Source organism: Podarcis gaigeae (genome assembly GCF_964106915.1).
Source record: "Podarcis gaigeae genome assembly, chromosome: 17".
Lineage (NCBI taxonomy): Eukaryota > Metazoa > Chordata > Lepidosauria > Squamata > Lacertidae > Podarcis > Podarcis gaigeae.
Window position 1 is genome coordinate 20,954,745 of NC_139694.1, and position 15,508 is coordinate 20,970,252.

At 39.0% G+C, this 15,508-nt stretch overlaps 1 protein-coding gene across 43 annotated transcripts in view; it reads left to right on the forward strand.

Annotated features, from left to right (window-relative positions):
* Positions 1-15,508, forward strand: part of PTPRD (protein tyrosine phosphatase receptor type D) — a 1,161,589-nt gene that overhangs the window by 981,266 nt on the left and 164,815 nt on the right. For 17 of the 43 annotated variants that reach the window (XM_083718171.1, XM_083718174.1, XM_083718175.1 and 14 more), the window contains 4 exons: positions 5,134-5,322; positions 9,097-9,207; positions 12,698-12,967; positions 13,320-13,901. In XM_083718171.1, coding sequence (XP_083574297.1) covers positions 5,134-5,322; positions 9,097-9,207; positions 12,698-12,967; positions 13,320-13,901 — 1,152 coding nt within the window. Of the gene's footprint in view, positions 1-5,133; positions 5,323-7,330; positions 7,349-9,096; positions 9,208-10,556; positions 10,569-12,697; positions 12,968-13,319; positions 13,902-15,508 lie in introns of all 43 variants that reach the window. The other 26 variants (XM_083718180.1, XM_083718169.1, XM_083718207.1 and 23 more) reach the window with 3 other exon arrangements.

Consider the following 15,508-nt stretch of genomic DNA (forward strand, 5'->3'; position numbering starts at 1 on the left):
CACAGAAGCATTGTATGATATCTATCTATTTATATATCCTACAAAAAAAGCAATAGCAAAGATAACTGGGTAATTGTAACAGAATTGCTTCTTTAATTGTGCGCATAAGACTGGCACCATAGAAAAGATTTCAGCAAAATTTAAAAATCAGTGCTGGAGATGCCTGCTGATTTTCTATTGGAAGAGCAGTCTTCAAGACTGGGCCAATAACAGTGAAAGCTTGGATTCGAATGGATATCAAATGATCCTTCCCCTCACAGAACACATTGCAGTACAGGGGTACCTCAGGTTAAGTACTTAATTCGTTCCGGAGGTCCGTTCTTAACCTGAAACTGTTCTTAACCTGAAGCACCACTTTAGCTAATGGGCCTCCTACTGCCGCCGCGCCGCCGGAGCACGATTTCTGTTCTCATCCTGAAGCAAAGTTCTTAACCTGAAGCACTATTTCTGGGTTAGCGGAGTCTGTAACCTGAAGCGTATGTAACCTGAGGTACCACTGTAATCCAGTCTTGTGGTTGCTAATGTCCAGTAATCAATGCAGCTGGTGAACCAGATAAAACTGGTAGAATATACTCCTAACCTCTGGATATTTGGGCCTCTAGAGTCAAAAATGTATCCAGGAGTACAGTACCTCCAACATCTGTATCTCATTCTTCAGAGGGAACGCAATCTCAGCAACAATGTGTAATGTACTTACAGGGTAAGGAGACCGATTGCATAACTGCTGTGTGAGTTTCCCTTTGGGTACCTGGAAGTGTGAAAACCAGAAGTGTTAGTGAGCCTTTTGCATGTCAACACTTTTTTTTAAAAAAAAGCTACATCTTCCAATTTTTCTGCCCAAACTGAAGGAAGGAGAAAAACTGGGAAGTAGCAGAGCTCGAAAAGCTCAAATACATGGTCACATACCTGAAGAACATTTGCCTTCTGGATAATCTGAGCAGACCTTTTATGCATTCAAAATTTGCAGTGAGTTTCAACCTTTATAAAGAATCGGTGGGGACTGAATCACTGCCTTGTTCAATATTTGTTTTTCTGTAGATTGGGAGAATCTAGTCCACGCATTTATTGACTAAAGCTGCAAATTAGATTGTGAAGGCAGATAAGGTTCTGTAAATTACAAATGCACCAAGTAAATGATTTCTGTGTAGCATTGTCAGTGCATGCAGGTCTTGCTATCTGAACACAATACATTCCCAGAAAACCATTTGTTGTGCAAACATTCAGGGGTCAGCAAACTTTTTCAGCAGGGGGCTGGTCCACTGTCCCTCAGACCTTGTGGGGTTGGACTATATTCTGAAAAATATATATGAATGAATTCCTATGCCCCACAAATAACCCAGAGGATACATTTTAAATAAAAGGACACATTCTACTCATGTAAAAACACACCGATTCCCAGACCATCTGAGGGCCGGATTTAGAAGGCAATTGGGCCGGATCTGGCCCCCAGGCCTTAGTTTGCCTGCCAATGGCTTAAAGAGTTGATGACTGGTTTCCTATGGAAAAATTTCTAATGCATTCCCAACCATGGAATGTTGACCCCAAAGTGAGCAGGCAACCTGGAAAACCCCAGGGAAAGCCTGTAAAACCTTGCAAAAGGCAAACAAGGAAGGAAGAAATTCTCTTTTATTTGTCTGAGCTCTTCCCCTTCCTCCCTTCCACCATGGTTTCTGGTGAAACAGTTGCGGTAGACCAGCAAAACACAAAAAAGTAAGATTTGTTTAAGGCTTCTTATCTGTTTACAGTACTACACACAGGTCCAGCTGTTTGGATATTTGAATCTGTGATGTGTATAGCGAGGTTTGGGTACTAATTTCTTGTGTTTGGATAAGAGATAAGTCTGTTAAAAAACTGTGGAGCACACCTTCTGAAAACATAATATAAACACAGCTGACCCCATGCAAGACAGTGTTGTGGTGTTTTCTCTTAAAGATTCTTAATCTGGTTCAAAATTCATCCTCGGAACGCTTCAGCTTGATGGACTGCTAGGAACACATCCCTGGCACTGAATTAGAAATTTAGTAGCAGAACATATTTACTAGTAAGACACCTTGCAAATGCTAAGAATATGTCATGTTTCCAAATTTCTTGTAGCTGCCACCGTAAACAAATACGTACATTACTCATATTGCTCCCTGAGCACAGTAATCTGCCCTTTAATGGCCTGTAAAAATGACACTGTCATATGGCTCTGGGAAGGTCAGGTCTGATTTAAATTGTTGATGAATTACTAGCTAATTCAGCATGACAACATTAAAATGAAAAGTGGTGGACATTGTAGTTAAAATCCTAATGATGACAGTAATGTACAAACTAGTGAAGAAGACAAAATGTTTTTTCTCTTCACTTCATGTTAATGTTTAAAATTTAAAATGTATTGATTACTAGCTATTCCCCTCACCCAACCCCCAAAAACAATATGTGGCTGTAGTATAATTGCTGATTGATGTGATTGTTCATCTTGTTTGATGATCTGTCAAACATGGTGCCATCAAACTGGAAAGACAGGTTTTGTAGAAATAACTAATAAATTTAAAGTAGAACAGAAAGCAATTAACGTCTTATAAACTACACCCACTGAGATAAGCATTCCAATTACAAATTCCATTATTTTCCCCAGTCCGTTTTATGTTGAATACTGGGTTTTATTGCCAAATACCTGACAGCCAGATTGGAAATAAGCCACAACTGTCAAAGTATAACAGCTCTGACTATTTGAATCTGTTACATTGTGATGTTTCTCATGAAAATTTAATGACGAGCGTGTATTTGGAGAGGTTCTGTGCATAAGAGGAATGGATAGAATTTAATTACCCTTATTAAAAATAAGAGAGAGAAGCTCTTTGCTTACTCCACCCTATTAGTATGCAAGATAGATTATCTTTGTTGTGTGCTTGTTTATATGAGAAAGGGGCCTCTAGAGTGTTCTTTGTGAGCCAAGAAGGAAATGGAAAGGTCATGCAAATGCATTAGAGTAGTACTTCAGCATGGCACAAGTCAAACCTTATCAGCAATTCCCAAGGTAAAGGCTTCACATCTTATAATTTGTTATCTAATGTAGGTTTCTTTGGTAAGAGCCTATAGCAAATGGCCTAACATTGTCAGCCTTTAACACTTCCTGCTTATTGGCAGAGATAAAAAGACATTCACACTTGCAGAAGATTAGTGACTACCACTCTCCGGTAGCAATATTTATGTGCATTCACATTGTCAGTGATTAAATAGCCTTGGAGAGGAAGAAGTCACCAGGGAATGCAGAGATTTGTCAAGTATCCAAGGATATCCCTCCAAGTTTTTCAGATGCCTCCGAAAGCTTTGCTGCAACTTTGTGAAAAGATCACACCATTTCATGGCAAAGCAAGTAATGTGTTTGACATTGGACAATTTGTAGTCAATTATTTTTATTCCTTAAAGAATTGCATGTCAATACCAGGCAAGCAAGATGTTTAATAACAAAGGATGCATTATACGGCAGTTATTGGTCTTTTTTTCTTTCTCCTGGTGGGTTGTCTTCAAGCAAAATAAGAAATGGCTGTACTGCTTTAAAAAATAATAATCAATGAAGCCTTTATAATTTTATAAGAATTTTAAGGTTATATATATAAATGTTCATAACTGTATACATAGACCACATGTCTGAAATCCCACAGAAAAGGTCCTGAACAAATTGACCTCAAATATTTCTCTGCAAGGTCAAAGTGGGAAACCTCCCCATTGTCTCTTTCCTCACAAATCCCATCCTCACAAATCCTGTCTTAAGGGCACCTTCAAGATATGAACAGGGTGTGAGCCTGTGACCTGTGACCTAGATTCAGGAATTAAGTAGTTATAATAACAAAAGAGTGGCCAAAATCCAGATAATGCAATCAGGTAACTTGCCAGACAGGAGATGAACAACACACTCAGAGTTCTGTTGTAGACCTCCTTTTCTGTGATGTAGGTATGATGTATCTGGGGGGTGGTCTTGGGCTACACCCCTTCTGTGATGTATGTATGATGTTCCTGGGGGTGGTCTTGGACTCCAGGGTGAGCAATTTAAAATGTCTGTATAAGGGCTTGCACGCATGGCTCTGGGTCCTCCTCCTCTCTCCTACGTGTGGGGGGAGCACCCTGTTGCAACAGCTTTAATAAAAATCAGGCTTACTAGCTGCTTTGCTTCTCAATATTCTCTGGTTGGTCTCTGTTATTTTCTCCTACCGATAGAGAACCTACAAAAGGACTCTATATGGACTCTTGGGTCCATAAGGGAAAAGGAGCAGGGTTTTTTTCCTCATAACAATAAGTAGTAAAAAAACAAAAACCACCATACATGTCTGGACATTTTTGTTATGGAGCTATGCTTATTCTGATCATACCTGTTTAATCAGATATGGATCCAAATAGCCACCTAAGAGAGGCTTCCATGCACCTGAGTGAGATTTGAATTTGTACCTCTGGGTCAGCAATCCTGACTCTTCCAAAAGATCCCAGCTTGGGAAGACGTGGTTTGCTTAAACTATGCTTGGCGATCACACGCCAGGATGAAATTGTTTTCTCTAACCGTAGACAAAATTAGTTGTATTAAACAGTGTTGCTCAATACAGTGATACATTGGTTGTCAAACTTAATCCATTCCGGGAGTCCATTCGAAAACCAAGGTGTGGCTTCCGATTGGCTGCAGGAGCTTCCTGCACTCAATTGGAAGCCGTGTCGGATGTTCGGCTTCCAAAAAACGTTCACAAACAGAAACACTCACTTCTGGGTTTGCGGCGTTCGGGAGTCGATATGTTTGGGAGCCAAGTTGTTGGACAACCAAGGTACCAATGTAGATGGAAGCTTTTCGTCAGTATCTTTTCGTATCTTTTAGTGATACCCACCTCCCTCCTTTGCCTCATCTGATCTAGAAAGGCTCCAGATTCAGAGGATTAGAGTGCAGGGAGGAGGAGGAGGAGAAATTGCAACACACACACACACACACACACACACACAACCAAAAAAACTTTCTAACTCCTTTTCACTGATGGAAGCCTAAACTCTTGGCTGTGTGACAACAATGGATGCAACCCAATGTGTTTGGAACACACATTTAGAGGATGTGCAAATGTAGCTGTGATAGGAAATGTTTTATAAACCTGATGTTTATCTCTTTTTCAGAGGATCAAATTCCTCGTGGTTTCCCCACCATTGATATGGGCCCGCAATTAAAGGTGGTTGAACGCACTAGAACAGCCACCATGTTATGTGCAGCCAGTGGGAATCCTGATCCTGAAATAACTTGGTTCAAAGATTTTTTACCCGTGGACACGAGCAACAACAATGGACGTATCAAACAATTACGATCAGGTAAGGTCTTGTTACTGTTTGCACTAATGCCCAAAATTATACTCTCTCTTATTTTACGTTCCTTTTTAATTATTTTTATTTTATTTTATAGGTTATGATTTCTTCTTCTCTTCTTCTTTTTTATGTTGTCGAGCGTGTTGTCCATGTCTGTGTTATCGTCATAGCCTGTTTCCAGAGTCTATTTGTTTGTGTGTTTTGCAGCTTCTATTTACTCCACAACGCTCACTTGCTGTGACTGTAGTTTTGATATTTTCAGTTTATTTACTGCGTTTTTGGCAGTATTTGACAGATCCATTCTCTCTATCCCTATCTATATTATTATTATTATTTTATTTAAAAAAGTTATTTCAACATTGGACTTCAGAATATGCAAGGAGTACCAATGGTTATATCCATCAAACCCAATCTATTTTTCTTTATTTGACAATTAAAATATTCTATAACAATGGTGTTTTGTGAGTTCTTTTCAACCTTTTGAATCCACCAAAGATTAGACAGTTTGGACACATCTTCCGTTTCTCTCACTAGTACATGGCTCACTCTACTTTTCTCATGTGCACTATCTTAACATCCTCCCTGACCCCAAAGCAAGCAAGCCAACCAAGAATAATAATCTCAAATCAATGGGTTAGCCTGTGAAGGGAGAGATTTTTACTGGCTGAGATTTATTTTCTGGTGCATTTAGCCACAGTAGTGTGCATAAACCCAAAGCTTTGTCAATATTAGCGTGTCCAGATCTACAGAAGCCTGCATTTGAAGTAGAGCCCGGCTTTCGCTGCTCTTTCTCCAATGACTCCTTTCAACTCTACCTGATGGTCTTTGCAGCTTCATAATAAGATAACTCTAAATCACTTACTAAATGTAAATCTTATTCCCATATTAATATACTACAAAAGGGTGGGATATATAATTAGCAGTCTACTTCGGCTGTGATAGTGATCTTCTTGCAGAATCAAGTTGTCTAGCCATATATCTTCCCAGAACTTTCAGCCTTTTTGACCTGTCCTGTGATGTTAAGCCAGTCTTGTTAACCAACTGCTAATGCTTGTTGTCAGCAGAACTGTGTAGATTAAGCTTCTGTTAATGTAAAACTAGAAGTCAATTTTCAGTTGTGACGTAGATGATTTAGTATATAAAGCTTTAACTTGAAAACTTTTGTACCAAATTATAAGGAATATAATAATATTTTTATGCTGTCTTTCTTCTCTCCGTATTTTAATCTCCAGAATCTATTGGTAAGTGCTTAGTTCTGAAGCGCACTTCACCCCCCCACTAATTTTCATATGCAGAATACTATGATTATGGTATTATTATAATGATGATGATGATTACTCTTAAAATGCATGGCATGCATTTTACTAACAGACAGTGTAGCCACCGGACCTTTGTAGCGGCACACACACAACCCTTCACAGAAATGTTGTCGTATCAGTCCTAGTAACTCTCAAGTTAGAAGGAACAATACACAAGTATCACCTAGTTGTAGTGCAGTATATGACAAGTGAGTCCAACATAATCAGTATTTATTTCCAGATAGCCTCTTTCTTTCTCTCTCTTTCTCTCTATTTTATATATATATATATCTTCATATACTATATATATATATTTCTCACTTTAATAGTTATCCAGTATCTCTTCCTAAACTATGTATTAAATATAGTGTTGTAAAGGTTTTCTTTTAGGATTTCAGGCCTATGCAATATATATATTTTAACCCTATATAACCAAACACCTAAGGTCTTGTAAGAATGATCTGCCTTGCCCCTTCCCCCCTGAAAATAATGGCCTTTGCCCAATTTGGTACACTGCTATTTTGTTTTTTATAATCTAAGAATTGTACCTAAAAGTATATATTCCTGTTTTTACAGTATAGAAATTCAAGTTTCTTTTAAGACCTTATTTAATTCTGTAACTCTAATTTGATTCTTCTTCCAAAGCCCTAGCCTCTTTCTTCTCGTACTAATGCTTCTTCTTTCTAATCTTATTTGCATTCATATTATCCACCCAGGTGGTACACCAATAAGAGGTAAGAGTGCTGAACTAACGTTCACAGAATGATCTTATTCTTTCTGTCCTTTCATACCTTCCATAATATCCATTTTTTAAAAACAAACAAATGCATTACAGAAATGTCCTTCATCTTTATTTCTTCCTATTGAGTTATGATCAGTGACTTCCATCTTGTGGTTTTGTTTTTTTCCCCACCATCCTTTTCACTTTTCATTGAAAAGAAAAAAAAAAGTTGTGTTTATTCATTCATTCATTCATTCATTCATTCTTTTCTTCTTTTTCTTTCAAAAAAGATTCGTTACTTTGTGATATGCTTCAAAGAAAGCATATCCAGGTCTTCAGGCCACACAACCCAGTCACAGCGTACCATTTGTCCCTCTATTCCTTTTTTTCTTCTTCTTTTTCTACCTTTTTTCTTTTCTCTTTTTTTCCCCTTTTTTTCTTTCTTTTTTTTTGGTCCAACTGGAGCAAAAAAAAAAAGATCATTTTTTTTCTTCCTTAGCTGTTCTTGTTTTGGACCAAGCCAAGATGGTCTGGAGAACAGTTGCAGACATGCAGACGACAACATGGAATATCTACTTTTTAACTTTGTCTTTCAAGGGGGTTTATTTTATTTTTTATTTTTGTTCAATTATATATTTTTCTTTTAACTTTAATAAAGTAAAGTAAAACAACAAGAAAAAAACCCACCACATTCTTCTCCCTAATAAATTACAGCAACTATATATATATTTTTTCTTCTTGGATTTACCCATCTCTGGATTTTTGGATCCTTCTGATCTTCAGGCTTTGGAAATGGAAAGGTTGATGACTCAGTATTCTTGGTGATAAAATGTGGTATTGCTGGTTTTTAATCATTTTATATTAAAAAAACAACTGCTCATGTCTTTTGTAATTCTTGTTTTGTTTTTTTTCTTGGGTTTTGTGACACCACACTGCTAATCCCAGCCGTGGATTTTGATGGGTGTCTTAGGGCTGACATCCCGATGGTCCCCAGCAGTGATTGGTTGCTTCTTCCTTGTTGGCTTGGCCCCTGCTTTTTAACATTTTTTTTGCCTCCTAATTCAACTGCTCTTGTTTTTCAGCAAATGCACTAAAAAGATTGTAAGTTGTGGCGAAATGTCTTTCTTTTTCTTACCAATCTGCATGTCTTTAAGGGAGTTTTGTTTCTTTAAAGGAATATTTTGATTACTATACATGACTAATTTGTTTCTTTTTTCACTTTAAGCAGCCCTTTTTTTGTACTCGCTGCACATTTTTGGCCTTCTTCAGCGGAAGACTTTCTTGAAACCCATCTTCTCCCTTTTTTCTTCTTTTTTCTTCTTTTTGCCGAGTGCCACCTTTTGTATTATTACTTTTGCTGCGCAAATAAATAATAAAAAAAATCTAATCAGCTAAACAGTGACAACCCTATGACCTAATATCCTATGCTTTGTTTTAAAGCCATATTTCCTTGAAGCAGTCTCACCCATCTTCATTTTAATAGTCTAGGAGAAAACAGTATATTGTGCTAGAAAATATGTTTGCCAAATGCAGATTGTTTTCCTGTGCTAGCATTGATGGTGTGAAAAAAATAATCTCTTTGTTTTTTTCATCACATCATAATTTATTTTTTTTGTCTGTGCCACTGTAGCGAGAAAATGAACCGACGTTGAGTGGACCTCCGCATACAGGGCTTTTCATTATTATTAAGCGGTGTGTCGTTGGGAGCTGAAAAACCCTTCATTGACAGTCTCTTTGGCAATGTATTTTATATCCTTACAGGTGCCCTCCAAATCGAACTGAGCGAAGAATCTGACCAAGGCAAATATGAGTGTGTTGCAACCAACAGTGCAGGGACACGGTATTCTGCCCCTGCCAATCTATATGTCAGAGGTAGGAATGATAAACCCGGGTATCTACCCTTCAGTCAGGTGCAAGGGGCATTAAGTTACTCTCGGGGTCTATGCCATAACTACAGTAATAAGCAAAAGTATCTGGGCAAAGGGGGGGGGAGGAAAATAAACATTGGAAAAAAGGCTTAGAGTATGAATTTGACAAGGGGAGGAATATGAATAAAGGCACCTTTGAGTCCAATCCACCCCTGTGGACTTAAGGTTTGTAAGTATGCTTCCGTTTTTACATCTTGACTTCTACTTTTTCCTGCATTGACTATTGACCTGAGCGTTGCATTTATTTTTGGGTTTTCCTCTTCTCCTTTCTTTGGTTTATAATTCCTAATGCGATTGCTTGCTGTGCAACTAATTTAGCTCTAATTGAAACTCAGGGGTGCTGAGGTGTGTTGTACGCACATGACCTCTGCTTCTGAGCTGAAAAGGAAAAGTTCTTAGCTTGGAAATTCTCGCCGAAGAGGACAATGGTGTGGCCTGCCTTCTCTGTTTCTTTAAGCTTAGTTTCGTAGAGCTATAAATATATATATATACATACTTACTCTTAAATTGAAGTTTTATCAGTAATACGTAATCCCTGGCACTGCTGTAATGAACTGGCTGTTCTTTGTATTTTTCAAAAGGGGGAGGGGTGCAGACAGATTTGTCTTTTTTGATAGATATGAATTGGGAGGATAAATTCATAAAAAGTATATTCTTGTAAGGGTAACAGGCATGATTGCTTTTTAAACCTATGGAAGCTCTTAGTTTTATATATTTAAAGTGGCTTCTTTCTGGCACAGTTTCCAGGGTCTGGCTCTGAAATGAGAGCACCCCTTTCTTTATAATTTATACAAATAATCCCATCTCCCTGCAAAAATAAAGGGTGGTTTGGAATGAGAAGGGGAGGGAAAAAAGATGAGGGAAGATTTCGGTTCATACAGCTGTTAGCTCATTACTTTGGTGTGGGGAACGCTGTACAAAACTTTTATAATATATATTTATGATTTAGCTTTCTGACTAGAAAGGGTTCGGAGGTTATTTTGGCCTCCTTAGGAAGCTATCTGGTCCTTTTCCTTTCAAAGTAGTGTTTCTTGCATGAGGCATGTGTGCCGTTACGACTTGAAGGAGTTCCCCTTTCCCCACTCAAATGATGCTAGTTCCTAATACCGCGATAGCTGCGAGAAATTGCTTACGGTCAGAGCTGAGGTAGTAAGGTTTGATTAGAACAAGTAAAAGTTGTTCAAGTAGCAGTTGAAAGCCTTGATATGGCCTTTTTACTCTCTCTGTGTTTCCCTTGTTTTTCTCCTTTCCTCATTTCATTGTGTTCTGCATCAAACCCCCTACATCCCTCAGAGCTGCGAGAAGGTTGGTGTGTTTTTTACTTTTTTACCCACCTTACAAAACTATTAATTAAACCAATAACAAAGAATACAAATGAAATGAATGTAGCTGCATTGTGGCCTTTTTATTTTTAAGTTGATGTTATGTTTAAGCAGAGAATGCCCCGGTCATGGCTTCTAATGTGTGCTGGTATCGTTGTGCATGTAGACAGAGGGAGAGAGGCTGGGTGCATGACAAGCCAGTAACACGCTTAACACTTCAAGGAGTTGTCAATCTGGTCAGTGTTCCTGCTTCTGCTTCTTTTTATCTTCTTTTCCTTCTTCAATTTTATTTCCCTTTGATTTCCGTTGTTAATGCCTGCTGATACGGGAATGAGTTCCAGCAGATGCTCCTTTAAGCAGCCCAAGCATGAAGACTAATATTTCTCCTAAGTTTTTTTTTTCTTTTTCCGTTTTCCGTTTTCTTTCAGTACTACAAATTCTGCATTGCCCCTCACTTGCTTTGTGTGACCTCGGTTGATTGGCTGCTGAAGGCATGTTTCGCTCTTTGTCCTCCCTATGCCAGTCCCATTCACTCACGAGGCCATCACCGTAAGCCCCTATCGAATCTCTAGAAATTTATCTCAATTCAGTGCAAAGGGTAATGAAATATTGCTTTGTATTCGTAGCCCCTTAATCCAGCAAAAGTTCGCCGCTCTTAAATCACACTTGTCGGCGTATAACGCTAAACCATTCCCCACCCCCTGCCATTAACTTCAGTGGACGGATTTAATGACCACTAACCTACCTCCCATTGATTTCAATGGGATGTGATTATGACTAACGTTCTCCAGCCGGGACCGTAGCCATTTATTTACAAATCGGTTTGTTTATTTCACTGAATCAAATACATCCTTGTTTTGAAGGCCCCCGTAAAGCACAGCGTATTGTGTGCAATGAAAGCACAGGCCTCTGTTGCCTCTTGCGCTACACATGCACACACATGCACACAGAAAATATTTGAAGCAGGAACACTGATCTGTTATTGCCTGGTAATTTTCTCAGTGTTGTGTTTTCTTAAATATTAACTACTCTGTTAATGCAATGCCCTGCTGCTAAATAGTTTAGATATCACTGTCCCTCATTTTGTACACGTAGAGCTGCTTTTAGTAGTATTATTAATCCTAGCAGCTTATTTTGCTTCCCCCTCTGTGTGAACGCCATGGAACCCGGAATGTTTTAATGTTCTTCTCCTTCCCTGCCACCGTATACTTGCTTCATAATAATCCCAAGCTTAAACAAATATCCTCCTATTCCCTGTCCTACCCTCTTAATATCCCTGTTTCTTTTAAACTATCTTGCCTTCACATTTTTTTAAAAAAACCTATTCTCTATCCCAATATGTTTCCTTTCCCTTTCCTTTTAATTGTTTTTGTTTCCCTATACAATTTCTCTCTCTCCTATCATTCCTCCCTAAGCATGATTCCCTATAGACTCTTGTCATTTGCTTGCCTGCATGACCAAAACCAGTACTCATACTGGCTTTGCCTTGTTTCTTCTCCTGTGACTATATATATATCTATATATATCCCATGTCTGTTTCAGTGTTAGTGTGAGGTCTTGAGGCTGCATCCACTTTTTGAGTCTGACAGCAAATCAGAATTGCATTTTTCCGTGTACCGTAGGTGATGTGTTTCAGGGCTGTGATGTGACAATGTGTTGCAGCACATTTCTTCACATCAGCTGGAAGTGTGCAGCGTTGAAGTTGGTTTTGATACTCAACTCAAGCATGCTGTCGACTCTCCAGTTTTCTTCTGTGCATATATATGTATACATATGCATACAGAATATACATGCATATATATGTGTGTGTATGTGTGTGTATCTTTTGCATGGTGTTTGGTGTATTGTTAGTATATAGTTAGTTAATTGTGAGGCCCTACTAGGTCTGGGGTGGGGGGGAAGCTTTGTATGAATGTGGTTAAACATATTGATGAATAAATGTAAACAAATATGTACAGACAATATACTTGTCTGGTCTATATTTTATTTTCGGCAAATAAAAGTAGCAATTAATCGTTGAAAGTGTATCTATAAATGCATGTATTCTTGTGTGCAAGATCTATGTTCTCCATTTTCGTATGGGTTATTAGCTTTATGTGTGTTTTATTCCAGTTCGTCGGGTCCCACCAAGGTTTTCGATCCCACCCACCAACCATGAAATTATGCCCGGAGGGAGTGTTAACATCACCTGTGTTGCTGTGGGGTCTCCAATGCCATATGTGAAATGGATGCTGGGAGCAGAAGATCTTACCCCGGAAGATGACATGCCAATAGGAAGGAATGTCCTGGAGCTAAATGACGTCAGGCAATCTGCAAATTACACTTGTGTTGCTATGTCTACTCTTGGTGTTATAGAAGCAATAGCACAGATAACTGTGAAAGGTAAGGGGCATACAATCTGCTTCAAAAAAACAACAGATAAATCTTTACCATGGCAACACAAATTTTCTGCATATGAACCAAAAGTCCCCAAGCCTCTGATGCTGCTTGCCATTTTAGAGCAACATCAATTTTCTCCTTCGCAAATGTTTAGTTAAATTATTGTTGCAACAAAATGCTTTTCCCATAGTATTTTGTTTTTGTTTTCGACAATACTTGAACAAAACAGCATTCTGTTTTGAATTGTATGTGTCCCTTCGCCAAACCGCATTGCTATACTTTTAAAAAAAACTAGTCATGGTGCTGTGGTGTAATTTCCTGCCAATTGAATAAATTGTCTTTTATTTTCTTGCAGCCTTACCCAAACCTCCAGGAACTCCTGTTGTAACAGAAAGCACAGCAACAAGCATTACTTTGACTTGGGATTCTGGAAACCCCGAGCCAGTGTCTTATTACATAATCCAACATAAACCTAAAAACTCTGAGGAACTCTATAAGGAAATTGATGGAGTCGCCACAACTCGATACAGCGTCGCTGGTTTGAGTCCTTATTCCGAGTATGAGTTCAGAGTTGTTGCTGTCAACAACATTGGGCGGGGGCCACCCAGTGAACCGGTTTCAACGCGGACCTCGGAGCAAGCACCGTCTAGTGCACCGCGCAATGTACAAGCCCGTATGTTGAGCTCAACCACAATACTGGTGCAGTGGGAAGAACCTGAGGAACCCAACGGACAAATACAAGGCTACAGAGTTTATTACACCATGGACCCCTCCCAACATGTCAACAGCTGGTTGAAACATAATGTGGCCGACAGCCATATAACCACCATTGGGAATCTAATACCGCAGAAAACTTACTCTGTGAAAGTTCTTGCTTTTACCTCCGTTGGTGATGGGCCTCTTTCTAGTGACATTCAAGTCATCACTCAGACAGGAGGTAAGAGGAAAACTCTAGAAAGTTCTCACCGGTACGGCTGGGGTCGGAGGGTTGGTATCTGACTTTTCTAAGCAATAAAGTCAAAGGTACATATAGATGAGACGCAGGTGGCGCTGTGGGTTAAAGCCTCAGCGCCTAGGACTTGCCGATCGAAAGGTCGGCGGTTCGAATCCCTGCGGTGGGGTGCGCTCCCGCTGCTCGGTCCCAGCGCCTGCCAACCTAGCAGTTCGAAAGCACCTCCGGGTGCAAGTAGATAAATAGGGACCGCTTACCAGCGGGAAGGTAAACGGCGTTTCCGTGTGCGGCTCTGGCTCTGGCCAGATGCAGCTTTGTCACGCTGGCCACGTGACCCGGAAGTGTCTCCGGACAGCGCTGGCCCCTGGCCTCTTGAGTGAGATGGGCGCACAACCCCAGAGTCTGTCAAGACTGGCCCGTACGGGCAGGGGTACCTTTACCTTTACTTTTACATATAGATGAACCCAGTAAAAGTGTTTCAGAAACATATTCTAAATCCAGATGGCTAAGCTGTGAGTTGGATTGGGGATCTATGTTTTTTGACTTTACCATGAAGTTTATTCAGTAATGAATAGTTTTGACATTTTTGTGTATTGTACTCACCTTTAACAGTTCTTATGCCATGAACAGCCTCTCTGAAACTTTGTTTGTTTGCTGTTTCCATTTGCATGTTAATCACGTAGTTATATATTGTTGAAATTTTCTCAAGTTCCTTCAGAAGCTCCATTTCCATATTCTGCTTTTGTAATTATAAATGACCCCACAGGACAAATATTTAATGAAAAATGAAAGTTCCGCACTGAATATAACTTCCTTGGAATATAACGTCCCTGCCCTGTTAAAATAAAAATAAAAATTGAAAAAGTACTTGAAATCCAGCACATCCTACTTATGTACTCATGCGTGTCAGGGATATATTATTATTATTATTATTATTATTATTATTATTATTATTATTATTATTATTATTTTATTGTTTATTGGAATTATTATTATTTTATTGTTGTTGGGTTATATATATATATATATATATATATGCAGGTTTTGGTGTCCTCGGGTGTCTTCCCGTGTAAAAGTTGGGGTGTCTAGGCGACGTTTCGACGAGGTCTCACCTCGTCGAAACGTCGCCTAGACACCCCAACTTTTACACGGGAAGACACCCGAGGACACCAAAACCTGCATTCCTGTACCCGTGAAAATCTACGAAAGCATATATATATATATATATAGTCTTACCATATAGATCTCAAAGTGGTTTACAACAATGAAATATACCATATACAACATTTAAAACATAAAATAAACCTCCAAAACAATTTAAGGTGAAAAAAGCAATCACAAAAGAATAAAAAGTTGAAGGGGAAAGAACAGGGCACTGAAGGAGTTGCAAGGAGTTCCTCATCCCTACATAAACATAAATCAGTATTGGATTCAGATAAGAAATTATGGGTAGATTGAAGAGAAAATCTACAAAACACACCTAAACTAGTAATGTAGAGCCATTAGGAGAGAGTTTTGCAAAAAAAAAAAAAGTCTGCCAAATAAAAGGGCCGTTCTTTAGGGCAGGCATAGGCAAACTCGGCCCTCCAGGT